The sequence below is a fragment of the Arvicola amphibius genome, chromosome 2, assembly GCF_903992535.2.
Source record: "Arvicola amphibius chromosome 2, mArvAmp1.2, whole genome shotgun sequence".
NCBI classification, from domain to species: domain Eukaryota; kingdom Metazoa; phylum Chordata; class Mammalia; order Rodentia; family Cricetidae; genus Arvicola; species Arvicola amphibius.
The window spans coordinates 178,149,680-178,163,636 of NC_052048.2; the positions used below are offsets into that span (position 1 = coordinate 178,149,680).

Genomic DNA, 13,957 nt, shown 5'->3' on the forward strand with positions numbered 1-13,957 from the left:
GGGGCCTGGCAGACCCAGTATCCACTGACAGATAGCCAGTCTCCCCTAGGTTTAGCATCTTCCTTTGACAGAGGGCACTGCTGGTATAGGACCATATGGTTAGCATAACTTCTCTGCTGAGACCATGTAAGTTATTTATCTCTGTCACCCCAAAGAAGGGTCTGGTGCTTAAAATAAACATAGAAACCCAATTAATTATACCTCTAAAAGTCTCCCCCCCTAAACAAACCACTTCCTTCTGCAAAAATACCTTCTCCTCCTCAAAAGATCTTCATATTCAGAAGACTGGACTCAGTAGCCACTGCTAAAACACTCCTCTGGGTCCTCCTGCCGTCCGACAGAGTCAGCCACTGCACAAGTGTGTGAAAGCTACCAGCTTTTAAATCCTGCCTTATAAATCCATGACTCAAGCTGTTGAATACCTTCGGAAACTACCACCTACTCACCCAGAAGAGAGAGCTGTTTCGTGTAGCTAGTGACCTTCTGCATCGGAAAGCACCAACTACTACTGATGAGAGGTTGGTAATTCCAAGAACTCATCCATGCAGGCAAATCTAAGGACACACAGCTCGACACAGAGGTGGCTAGATTGGCTGTGACAGTTCCTCAGGGGGAGACTTTTGTTTTCTGAACCCACAGGTCTTACTTTCTGTTTTGTTCTTTTTTTCCTTTTTCCTTTTCTTTTAAAAGACAAGGTCTCGTTCTGATCTTGAGAAACTGCCTGTGTGATCAAGCCACCAACTGAAAACCTGCCATTATAAACGAGGGATTTCACAATGCTCATTCCAAAATCTGCGGCTATTCATTTCTGGAAGTGACTCACTGAGGAAGAGCGGCTGTAGGGGGTGGGAGGGAGTGATCACTTTTAGGGGACAGCCTGCACTCTGAGAACTGAGCAGAAACCCCAGAGTTAGCTATCATGTTGTGTGCACCAACCCCAGCTCAGCTCCCTGAGTCACCCTCCCTCCAGATGAGACACAATGACCAGTCTCCTCGTGAAAGCCACTTGGTGGATAAAAAACCCTTTGGGCTGTGCACCCACCCCAGCGCCTTGCGCCTGCCCTCTGGGGGTTATTTTCATATAAATCAGGAGAGAAGAGGAGAGGAGGCAGCAACACTTGCCACCTGTCAGGACTTCGCTCGCGACTGGTGAGTAACCAGCACACAGAGACCACTTCCTGTGAGTATTTCCAAAAGACCGCATGCTATTTCCTTTAGAAAAACAAGAAGTGAAAAGGAAAGCTACAGACGGAAGAGAAACCACTCCAACAGTGAAGCCCAGAGCTTGCAATGTGATCTCGGCGCTGTTTACCCAGCCACGCCTAGTTTTAATTTGGTTTCCCAACCCCTGTGTAATTAAGACAGCCAAAGAGAATAGCATGGGGTGGGGGTGAATCACAAACGCGTAGACCTTCTGAGCGCGTGACCAGAAAAGTAATTTTAAGATTCAAGAGAATCAAATCTGAAGCTGGCTAGGGCATTAACCCTTGCAGGAAAGAAAAAAAGTTGCTTTTGTCCCCAAATTTCAAACATGGAAATCCTCTTTCCTCTCAGATGACATTAACCAGACTCTACTGCCATCCCCCTACATCTGGGAAAGGAAGCATGTTTCCAGGCCTGTCTGAAGGGACAGTCACATTAACAGCAGTCCACATGTCAACCAACACTAACGTGTCCTCTGAAGCTGCCAACAAAATACGATGTTTTGTACTTTCCAAACCTATTACTTTATGTCACAGAATGGAGTGGGAAGTAGAACTCTTTCGATTCCTAGTAAGGGTGGAGTATCAGTGGCGACCGAGGGCCTTGCTGGAGCAAGGGCAGCTTTAAAGCTTGTCTTGCTTTTGTCTGCCTATTAATTCATGTGCCTTCACCATGGGTGAGGAGGTCAGAGACAGGTGTGGGGAGCGCTGAGAGTCAAGGCCAAAGGAGGGAGCAGAAGTGTCTGCTGTCGGCAGCTGTGGAGTGGAGACAGACCACGTCCCACCCACACGTGTGGCAGTGCCTTTGGATGTTTGTCCTGACTCTTTTCTTCCTCATTTTTGCATACTTAAGATGGAACATACTGTTTCTGTAATTTTTACAGTTTTGTTGTTGTTGCTTGCTTTTGACAGTACTGAGGACTGAGCTCAGGGCTTCATACACGCTAGGCAAGCCACTCTCCTGTGGGGCTATTTTCTCAGGCTATCAAACTGATATTGCTGAGGAGCATGGGATCTATTTCCACAATGCAAATATAATTCATAAGTTGGGGGCAAGCCAAATGGATCTACAACTGAAGGTGAGAATATACACTCACTATACAAAACCATACTAATCCCGTGAGACCCAAGGAGACCTCAGTGAGAGAGTGAGATTTCTCTATACAGAGAAACAGTCAGTGTTTTAGAAATCCTACTGCTACTATCTGGGGGAAGGAAAGCATTGATTGGCATTCTGAGGATGGCTCAAATGCTCAAATAGCTCATTTCCCCTCTTACCAACAGGAAACTTCCCTACAGGTCTCAATGGCTGTGTGGTTGACCTGGCATGTCTATGATTGCTCACCAGGAGAGTCTTGGGAGGTCAGCGAAAAGGTTTTAGGAGGAGAAGGAGAAAGCAAAGTCAAACTAGGAGATCATGAGGCAGAAGCTAGGGGGGAGAGAACACGCCTGAGCACGAGGCAGCATCGAAGGCCACTGCTGTCCTCGGGTATGCTAAGCTGGACACTCAGAATGTGACGGAATCCCAAGGCTGTTCCAGGTCTCGCTGTTACCTGCATTGTTGTGAACACCATTCAAGTGTACAGAGTCCACCCTCTTCAAACAAAATAAAACCCCAACACAAAAGCGCTTCATCTACTTAACATTTACTCAGAGTCCCCATTAGACAACGCAAACAGGCGGATTCTTTACACAGCACCTTATGGACAGGAGACATAGGGCCCTCATGCAGGTAGGATGCCAGCTCTGGGTCCCAGCACCTTTTGCTGATCTGCTCTCAAAAGGTCATCCAACCTATTCAGGTCAGTTTAATCGCCCATGACACACAGGCCTGTCTTGGGCACTACCCAAACAATTCTCAGAGCAGCCCTATAGGCTAAGGTCTGTTATTACCCCATCCTACTACAGATAAGGGAACAGGGAGCCTGAGGACCGGCCCAAGGTTAGCCAATCAGTGGACAGTGGAGACAGCACTCAAGTCAGAGCCTGAGGTGCACCTCTAGTCAAAGAGCCCTAGGGGAGCCACCTAAGGCCACAGAGGGCCCTAAGGAGGCAACATTTTCAACATGCCACTTGCAAACATAGTTTTCTACAAACTTCAATCAAAATTTCTAACAATTAAGTGCTAACCCAAGTCTAGAATGAACAGGAACAGCTTCATGTGTCTTACAAACTTTGCCTGCCGGATCAGTGACACTAAATCTGAGAAGCAGAAGGATTCAGAGGACCTGTTTTCAATCAGGGTGGATAAAAAGGGCTTAAAATCAGACCTTCACGTCTACACCCCTGCTCACTGAGATAAATCAGACGCCTGGCTGAGGCTGCCAATTCGTAAAGAACTGGGCACCTTAACCTCTCCTATGTACGCTCACCTTTGGAAGCATGAGCAGTGTTAATGTGAGCCATATGTTTCCCCTTGCCCCACCCAGGCCTAAAAGGAAGATCTTTCTTCCCTTGTGCGTGTTTTTATTTCAAGGAAAAGCAGGCAGAAGTCCTGCTGACTAGGGATACACTTGAGTTTTATCCAATTCTTTCCCCTTTGAACTTGCTCAGTTATGTCCTTCCTGGGAACCTATCAAACTGCTGTTCCCAAGTACCTGTAAGGCAGGTTGTCTAAGGTGGCACCTGGGAGTCTCCTTGGTCTCAGTGCCATTTCAGTCCTTGAGAGAAGGTCAGCCCCCATTCCAATGCCATGTACATCTGTACTTGGTCTACAATGTTCCCCACAGAATCATTCCTAGGACTTGGTATCACAGTGCTTAGTCAGTCTGTTTGACACCCTGATTTTATCTCCCTCTCCTTACCTCCTCTGCATCATGTTGAATCACAAAAAAAAAAAAAAAAAAAAAAATTAAAAATGCCTTCCACAACAGACCATTCTGATATTAGCTTCATTTAAGACCAAGTAACAACTGTCTGCAAGATTCTGGAAAACTGATGCATGTTACATTTACAGGTCAGAATGTTCCCCGACCCATGGATTTATTTGGTATTAAAAGTTCCTCCCTGCACTACAGTCACAAGATCAAGAATATTTACTGCTATCTTAGCCAGTCACATGTACTTCCTGTCATAAAAACTTGAACCTGGATGGGGTAGTAAACCAAACGTAAAAACTACAGGTAGGAAGTGACGACAGGTAGACGTTTCAAGTTCACTCTCTAGTTTGCCAAGGGTGATTCGCTCCCTCCGGGGGCGCCTGTATCACACTCTGTCACTGTAGTGACTGATCCCATCATGCGCACAGGAGCGCTCCTTTTCTCCCCACCACTGTCCCTGGGGGCTCCAGAGTGGCTGCAATTCACTTCCAGAGTCCATGGGCCAGATGGAAACTGACAACCCAAAGACTTCTACGGGGTGTATGTGCCTGTTTGAAAGGCACGGGCAGATTTCCTGTCTATTTCTAAAAGAAAACGAGCTTCGCAACTTCTAGGCTTCTCTGTGCTTGTGGGGAAAGCAGAACCAGTGCACACAGGACTGAAAATCCCTGGGATGACAGGTTTACAAAACATGCCTGGAGAAGTCTGTCCCTCAGTGCCACAGCAGGATGCAGCCAACAACACATGTGTATACGCACGTACGCACTCACAAAGCTGGGGACAAGCTTGGCTTTCAGAGGAAGGTATGAGCTTGTGATTCCAGTGGGCAGTATGTAATCCTGGGCCCAGAATTGAAACATACATATTCACACTTTCACCCACAGGCAAATACACACACAATTAGACACTCACCCACAAGCACACACACACAGACACATATATTCACACAATCACACAAAGACATACATAAGTATATCATTTCTACTCTCCTTCTTTGACAACAGTCTCCAAGTTATTTTGGTCCTAAATTTATCCTATTTCAATGTGGAAATAATACACATAACATTTTTACTTGTTTACCTTAACTAGAAGAACAGTCGTCCACCAGGCTTGGGAGATGGGCACTCACCTCCATCTTCACCGAGTCAGCCAGCAGCTGTCCACCTCTGCTGTCTCTGTCGTCCCTCACACACCCTGTCACCTGTTCCTGGATGAGCAGGCTGGTCCTTTTAACTGGTCACTAGCCAACCAGGGACTGTGACAGAAGGCAGAGCGGGCAATGAAAGATGAAGTCCTTGTGATTCCCATGGAAGTCGCCGAGTAGGCACACCTGTTGCATGAAGAAAATGGCAGTCAAGTGGCCACTCCATGACATAAGACTCACATCCATAACCTCCTGAAACTTAGTTTCTGTGTGTCACCAAACCGAAGACTCTTTATTTTGCTGAGTCTATAGAAAAAAGTTGTCTGTCATCTTCCAAATTTTCATTAAAATTTTAAGTATGAAAGTTTTATATAAAATGTAAGTCGCTACTAAGAAGCCAGAGCATTTGGTTAAACTTTATCTCAAAAAAAAAAAAAAATGGGCTGGAGAGATGGCTCAGCGGTTAAGAGCATTGCCTGCTCTTCTGAAGGTCCTGAGTTCAATTCTCAGCAACCACATGGTGGCTCACAACCATCTGTAATGGGGTCTGGTGTCCTCTTCTGGCCTTCAGGCATACACACAGACAGAATATTGTATACGTAATAAATAAATAAACAAATAAATAAATAAATACCCCCCCACACACACACTAACTGATCTCAGAAGGACAATGCTTAGAGCTCTGAGTATTGATCTATGAACACTGTGCATTTCTCGGGGGGGTTTACATACATGGGCTCTAGCACTTTCAACCAGAGTATACAGCTGTGTTACCCACTACTGCACACTGCAGATCAACAACCTGAAGTTTGAGGCAGGTGAGATGCACGGTGGGTAAAAGCACTTGCCATAAACCCTGATTACCTAAGCTCAATCCCGGGAACTAGCACAGGAGGAGGGAAACTGACTGTTGATTTCCATAGTGTGCTGGACCATGTGCATACCCCTCCATAAATGACAATAAAGCAGAACACAACGAAACCCTAAAGTTCCGCAACATGCCCAAGATTGTATTAGCTATAACATGTCAGGAGTGACATGCAAACTGACGTGAGGATGATCATACAGGTCACGGAAGCGTATCAGTCCTTCAAAGAGCACAGTTTTCAGAGTGCCTGCTGTGCAAGCCATGATGACCAAGCTCAGATCCCTAGCACTCATCCAAGAGTTCAGCATGGCGACACCAGCACTAGAGCGTGGAGGGAAAGTGGAGACAGGCATACTGGGGTTTGCTAGCCAACGAGCATAGAAACACAGAAAAAAATAACTAGGCTAAAACAAAACTGGAAAGCTCCAGATTCTGTATGAATCCGTGTCTCAGTGGGTATAAAGCAGAGAGTGATAGACAGAAAACACGTGAAGCTCTCCTCTGGCCTCGGTGGCCACAGCACACAAATCTGCACACACATATGTGCGCACACATACAAAAAGAAAAGGGTAAGACAATACTCCATACTTGGGGTGGGGGCTCTTGATTCCTGAGGAATCACCTCCATTCCTGTAGCTACCACTATGCATTAGGAAGTGAAGCTCATCCTACTTATGTTGACAAACACAGTCATGGAGTGTTCAGGCCTTGTGCTACCAGTGTCCCTTCTCCTTCACCTTCTTGATTGGCTAGCACCACAGAATAGAGTGCAGATACAATACAGTAAGCTTGTAATCCCTACAAAATGGGAGACTTTGATCAAATTGACAAAAATGACACCAAATTACACTGCAGGTATATAAGACCTCTGCAGTCACACAGTCAAGAGTTTGAAGAATCGGGCTTAAGGAAGACAAAGTCCAACAGAGATGACTACACAAAGGCTAGATTTTCTTCTTTTTTTTTTTTAAAAAAAAAAAATTAAGAAGCCAGGCGGTGGTGGCACACGCCTTTAATCCCAGCACTCGGGAGGCAGAGGCAGGCGGATCTCTTTTCGAGACCAGCCTGATCTACAAGAGCTAGTTCCAGGACAGGCTCCAAAGCCACAGAGAAACCCTGTCTCGAAAAACAAAAAAAAAAAAAAAAAAAATAAGAGTAGCCTGTTTATTTAAAAATTTCAGAGATGAACTTTTTTTTTTTTTTTTTTTTTGATTTTTCGAGACAGGGTTTCTCTGTGGCTTTGGAGCCTGTCCTGAAACTAGCTCTTATAGAACAGGCTGGCCTCGAACTCACAGAGATCCGCCTGCCTCTGCCTCCCGAATGCTGGGATTAAAGGTGTGCGTCACCACCGCCCGGCTCTCCTCAAATCTTTTTCACATAATAATAAAAAAAAAAAACAAATTAAATATTTTCTACTATGACATACAGTATTAATAAAGTAGTTGATTCAATTTAAAGTCAGTTTGTATTGGGAGACCTTCAGATAACACGGGCCTCCTCAAACAGTGGAAGAGAAACCCCAAGCATCTCTAAATCAGGCTCAACTCCAGCACAGCTGCAAGGTGGTACCCTGGTTTTCTCCTTTATTCCAACAGCCCCAGTCAGGCCTACTCCGCAAGTCTGAAGAAACCAAGCTCACAGGCTCCAGATACCACACTACTTCTATATCAAGAGGGCATCTGCAAGCTGTTAGGCTGGCCTTGAGCAGGCCCTGCCTGCAAGCACAAAGCAGACTTCACAAAGTTCAATCATCACCTGACGTGGATCACGGATTGCATCTGGTCTGTCTTTACCCAACCACCTAGAGATCTCCACTTCCTTCCAGAAGAGCTGGGGACCAAGGGAAATTTTGTATTATAATAATCTGAGAAAAAGTCTCACCAGTCAGGGGTGATGGCCAAGCTCTGTAATCTCAAGACCTATGAGGCTGAAGCAGGAGGATTGCTGTGAATGTGAGCCCAACCTAGGCTACACAGTAATCTCTAGGTCAGGCTGGGCTACTGAGCAAGACCACCTTAAAAAACAATCTGGGGCCGGGCGGTGGTGGTGCAACGCCTTTAATCCCAGCACTCGGGAGGCAGAGGCAGGCGGATCTCTGAGTTCGAGGCCAGCCTGGTCTACAAGAGCTAGTTCCAGGACAGGCTCTAGAAACTACAGGGAAACCCGGTCTCGAAAAACCAAATCTGGGGGTGGTGGCACAGAACTGTAATCTCAGCATCCTGGAGGCTGAGGCAGGATGATCATAAGTTCCAATCAAGCTATGCAAAGCATAGGGAGAGCCTGCTCAAAAAAATAAAACCACAAAAACTAAGCCATATGTAAAATGGCTCCGATGAGCCAGGTGTGTTGGCTCACACCTACAATCTCAGCATGAAGAAGGATTAAACTCAATTTGGGTATAGTCTGGGTTATACAGCAAGACCTTGTCTCCAAATCAAGGCCTCACTTTATCAAGATCCTGACATTAAATATACATATGTATTTGTGTATGTATTAGATTAAGTGGTTTTGTTTTCTTCCAACATCCTTCAGTCCAAGGTTTGCAGAAAGGGTATTCGGAGAAAGGCTGAGTGGGATTTCTAATGCAAAACCTCAAACACAGTGACTTGTCTCAAACAACCCTGAAACACACTGTGGTTTGCCATACCCATGCTTTTCCTAGTGACTGAAACACTCACTTCTGAGCTCGCCAGAAAGAAACTCAAGGAAGCATGGCTGAGGATGACTTAGTATTAAGTTGGTAGAGCTGAGGCATCCATTACTGTAAGGGATCAGAACATGATCAGGGAGTGTTCAGTCACTGTGTTTGCAGTAGAGGAGCAAGCTTTTCCCTAAACACACGGTTCTGATTTACAGTCTGCTCCCTCTCCCCTAAGCAAAGCATTGCTCTTCATAAAATACAAATGAACAAGAGCACATAAATGCTGAGAAGAGTGAGGGATCAAGATTAAAATATGCGCACACATCTTCCTGGAATTCAAAAATCTGAGGCTGGGGGTGGGAGAAGCTGGGCGAGGGAAAAGGTGGCCTGTCATTCACCAGGTGACATTTCTGGGTGTGATTCCGAAAGGACAGCTCTTGTTGTCAGAAGGGATCCTGCAGTACTGACCCAAGGCATGGCAGTGATGCTGTGGAGGAGGCTGCCAATCAAGGCTGATGCTGATGGTATTCCTGCCTCGGAGGCCGCACAGGAGCTGAAAGAACAGAAGCTTGGGCCCAGCCATTCAGTCCTTGGAAGCTGTGGGGCCTAAACTTGAGACGCCTGGGGAAGGAGGGAGAGGTTTGTCTTGGAGACCATTCAGGGAACAGAATTTGGTTTCCTTCATTTAACCAGGTCACCCAGGCATGGAATGCACAGCTTTGCCAGACAGAGCATTCTGGATGCCTAAGGAACAGCGGCTTGTACAGGCTACTGATGCAGAGAGAGGCCAACTGTTTCCTTTTGTTCTCTGCTGAATGGCAGCTTTGACGTCACAACTCGGAATCATTGGAGGGACAAATAAGGCACAAGCCAAATGGGCTTCACTCTGTCCCAGTGGCAGGGCTATTTAGTCGTATTCTGATACCTTCTGGGGCTGCCGAAACAAATGCGTGCAGTGTATACAGAAAGGTAGTCTCTGGACAAGGAAACAGACCTCTGGCCAGGGACAGCTCTGGTCAAAACCCTGGACCAATCACAGTTCCTGAGTTAAACCTGTTTCTGACAGTAGCGTTCCTGAGAAAGGCCTGCAGCTATTCATATCTCTGCAGGGCTAAACTTCCCCAGTGTGTACAGGCCAGCCTCGGTCAGAGGGATGGTATACACATTCTGGGGATACTTAAGCACTCATGAAAGGGTAGTCTCAGCAGAACACAGACATTGTTTCAGAGATTTTAAGTTTGAGCAAGTAAATATGCACGGTAGCACCCAGCTGCAGGGGTCTAAGCCAACAGGTGAAAACGCTAAATGCAGGCAGCACAAACTCGCCAGCAGTTGCAAGTTGTTTCTGTAAGTCAGAGTTGTTTGAAAAGCAGTCTTCTGTGTTTCACCTTTCCACAAAAACTATGAATTATGTTTAGCTACATGAATGCACTGTTAACTATAGACACCCCGTGGAATCTGCAGCTGGGATATGAAAGCCATCATCCACTCCTTCACAGAACAAGACGGAACTTTCTGTGTGCCCCACACTAAATTCCCTGTGTCTGTGGCAAGTTGCAGCTTTCCCCAGCCTTAGCTTGAACCAACAGTGCTCGGGGATCTAGAGGACACCTCCAGTTGTAAATCCAGGTCTGGAGGGGGTGATGGACGGCGCCTGTAGGAGGGGCTGAGCGCAGCATACTCAAAGGCAACGGAGAACTCTTGGGGGAGAAACACTTCTGAGAAGCTCTGTCATTTTTAGTAGCTTTTAAAAAAAAACCAGCGTTCCCAGAGCACTCTCCTCTGAGGTTTCCTGTCAAGCTTATTTCAAGAGAAGGCTCTGCTATGGAGAGCGAGGTTTACAAAGCCAGAAGGTGAGATTATAATCCATGTCCCCTCAGGTAGTCCTGTCAGCCACTGTCATCCCCTAGATGCTAATGTCCTAATCTAGGCAGGTAACAAATGCTGGGTTCTTGGTCCTGCTGCCTAAAGATACACCCAAGTGTGTTTCGTGTTCACTGGTAAAGTAAGCAAGTAAGGAAAATAATCATTTTAAAGTGAGAAGAAAAACATGATTTCGTAACTGCACATTTTCTTTAGATGGTAGTCACTCTTGAGAGGCCAAATTTTATTCAAGCTGCATGTGGCTCTTCTATTTCAAGAGGTGGAAGTTACAATGGCCCTACCCATTTCCAGAGGCTTACAGTTTAAGAACTATAATTACATTTCTTCTGAACTCATTTATTATACTCCAAGTTTTCAAAAAGAGAATGATGGGATTTCTCAAACCATTACATGCCCAGAGGGGGATGTCAATTTATTTTTATGGTTTTGACGTAAGGGTAAGAAAATGTGCAGGAATTTTCTTCCAAAACTGCATTCTGATTAGAACTGTTTAATGTTCAAATCCCTGGTATAAACTTCAGTAAACAATCAGTCACTCATTAAGAAGCAACTACTGTAAGGCAATATTTAAAGGGGGAGGGGCCACAAAAAAACCTGTGATTAAAACCTTCCACACGTCCTTATCCCAGAATACCCCAGCTGTCTGGGTATTCAGCAATCACAAACAACCACTGGGGTCTAGATGTAATTCCTGTCATAAAGTGTCCTCTTTTGTTTGTTCACAAAAGACCTAGAACTTCATGTAAAGAATGCTAGTAATATTAAAGCTTATTTTTAAATGGATTAAACAAATGATCAGACACAAACCTGAATGAGCACAATGCCCACCATTCTTCCTTAATAAAGAAAGTGGCACACAGATAATTCTGGGCTTTACTGAGTTTCTGCTCCAATTACTGGTTTTGGAAAGCTTTCTAAATGGGTTAGTTCTAAAGTCCTGGTTGTTTCCACTCAGAAGGACCAGGAAGATGAGCCACTTTGTTTTGAGAGATCCTGAGAGTCCAGATTGACTACGGAAACTAGAAGTCTCTTCCTTAGCCTGCTTCCTTGGGGAGCGGGGTCTGCACAGAACTCAAGCTCCTCAATCCGCCCAGGAACAGGAAACACAACAAGCTGCGCTGAAAAGCTTCTGGCTTCAGAACCTGCCAAGTGTTCACATTTACAAACTAAGGTTGAGCTAGCCCACCTGTCTGCTCTTCAGCAGGGCAGCACAGTGGCTGTTGTGTCCGTGTCCCGTGTCCCTGCCCCCTTCCACCACACACTCTCCTGACTGTTTCCAGTCTGATGGCACTGCAGTAATTTCCCCTTAGTCACTGTACACACCACAGAACTGGCTCTCCCTGGTTCCAGATCCTCTTCTGAAGGGGACACTGGATGAAGACCACATTCTTGCTCTAATTTATTTGTGAAGTAAGTAACTTTTGAAGAGTTTTTCAATTTCACACTCATACAAATCTTGTAAAGCTCACTTGAGTGTTCGAGAGAAACACTCCACTTGCCTTCCTATCCATAACCTATTTGAAAAAGAAAACCTCTAACAGCAACCTTCGCAGCTACCTGGTCCCACACATCCCCACAAGACCTAGTGTTCGTGTTGACGGAGCAGGCACAGAAGAGCTGTCCTGAGTGCAGGCGCCCAGGTTATGATCAGACGCCCTATGGTGCATGCTCCATCATAGCCTCCGACTGTATGCATGCTGTGCCTGTGCAGTGAGCTTCCCCCACAAGCCTGGAAGCTTCCTCAAGTTAAAGGAAGAAAGAGAAAGAAAGTGGAAAATGAGGTAAAGGACGAAGGGTGAAAGGAAAGGAGACAAGGGAGAACTAAAGGAAGGAGGGAGGGACAGAAGGGACAGAACAGCTGCTGCTCAGTTTGTAACCGGCACCTTGACGCTTTCCTCTCATTTCTCATACACACATCTTATACCATGAAGACCCCAGGGCCCTTAAACAACACCCTTTGTGGCAGTGGTACAGAGACACAGACCTGCGGGAATCTCCCGACTGCTTCCACCTTATCCACCTGTCACCAGTTACCGGTGTGTCTATGAGTACGAGACCCACACTGCATATGCATTTTTACGAAGGAGGACTTCTTAGGCAATTCCTTTGTATTTTTAACCACCAGCATGTACAAGACTTAACTAAAAGGATGCATTAGATTTAGATAGCCACTTATGAGCAATCAGCAGTGTCAGTGGGAGTGGAGAGTAACCTCACGCAGGACAGCCAGGAGGCCGGTCATGTCACCAGGACAGGATGCTCATGTACACTCAGTTTGGTTCCTCATCCTAAGATTTATCCCACAACATCATAAATAGGTCACTTTGTGCCAGCACAGATCTCAGAGATTATCAAGTCTCAGCTCCCCATTCAGATGACAGATCCAGAGGAGAGGTTCGGGGGCCTGTGCAGGTCTCCTGGCTTCTTGCTCTTTTCCATTCATTCACTACTCCTCAGCACACACAACTCACCGGTGTTCTACACTTAAGAACAGAGGCGGAAGGGAAGGGAAGGGCCGGGCGGGTGGATGTGAGCTCACGCAGCTCACTAAGGTCTCCACGAAGGCAGCTGCTAGGTCAGGCTGGAGCCTGGAGGGCAAATGACAAGGGCTGCAGAGAATGGCAATGAACTCACCAAGAAACAGTTAAAGGCATGACCCTGACCTGCTGGGCTGTATACTGCGGTAGGCTGACACGCACCTCATACCAATGGCAGTGTCAGAAAGGTGTCACCCCACCCATCTGTGCTGCCCTGGGAACTGTCCGAGTCAACAGGTAGGCTACATACACTCCCTTCCTGTAACTGCAATAAAACCCTGTCAGGCCAGCCTTAGAAAGTCAGCTCTCACATGGAGGAAACCCTCCTAGCAATGATGTTTCTCCATGAACACCTCAACACGTGTGATCAGCTCAGAGGACTCTGGTCTCTCTGCTAACCTTCCACTGACAAAGGTAAAATCTCACTGTGTATTGTCCTCAGACGGTTCACAATTCCTATCCCATGGAAACTACCATCTTTTCCTTGACTGGTGAAGCTTTCTCATGAACATATGAAAACTACCTGCCTGGTACCTGTACAGACAGCAGTAAGGCGGGAGGGAGGTACCAATTCAGTTGTCCCTCCCCTGACCCACCACACTGCACCTGCCCATCTCCATCTCACCGTACTTCTTTGGTAACAGAGGGTGGAACCATGCATTACAGAAGGAATGACCCCCTTCAGCATCTCCCAACAGAGGTAAAACACCAGGGCCAGCTCTCTGATCTCATCCTAGCACCTGTCAGTGTCAAAGGTCTTCAGAAAAAAAGCACGTTCGCTCTCTGTTTACTGCTTGGCTTCTCATATATATATATATATATATATATGTTTGTGTGTGTTTGTGTATGTATGTATATATAT

General features: G+C 46.1%; 1 protein-coding gene across 1 annotated transcript in view; it reads right to left on the bottom strand.

The window, feature by feature from the left end:
- Positions 1-5,110: 5,110 nt before the first annotated feature.
- The window catches only part of LOC119807963, a 132,928-nt gene continuing 124,081 nt past the window's right edge, over positions 5,111-13,957 (bottom strand). The window contains exon 4 of the mRNA XM_038320223.1: positions 5,111-5,351. Coding sequence (XP_038176151.1) covers positions 5,219-5,351 — 133 coding nt within the window. The 3' untranslated portion in view covers positions 5,111-5,218. The remainder of the gene's footprint in view (positions 5,352-13,957) is intronic.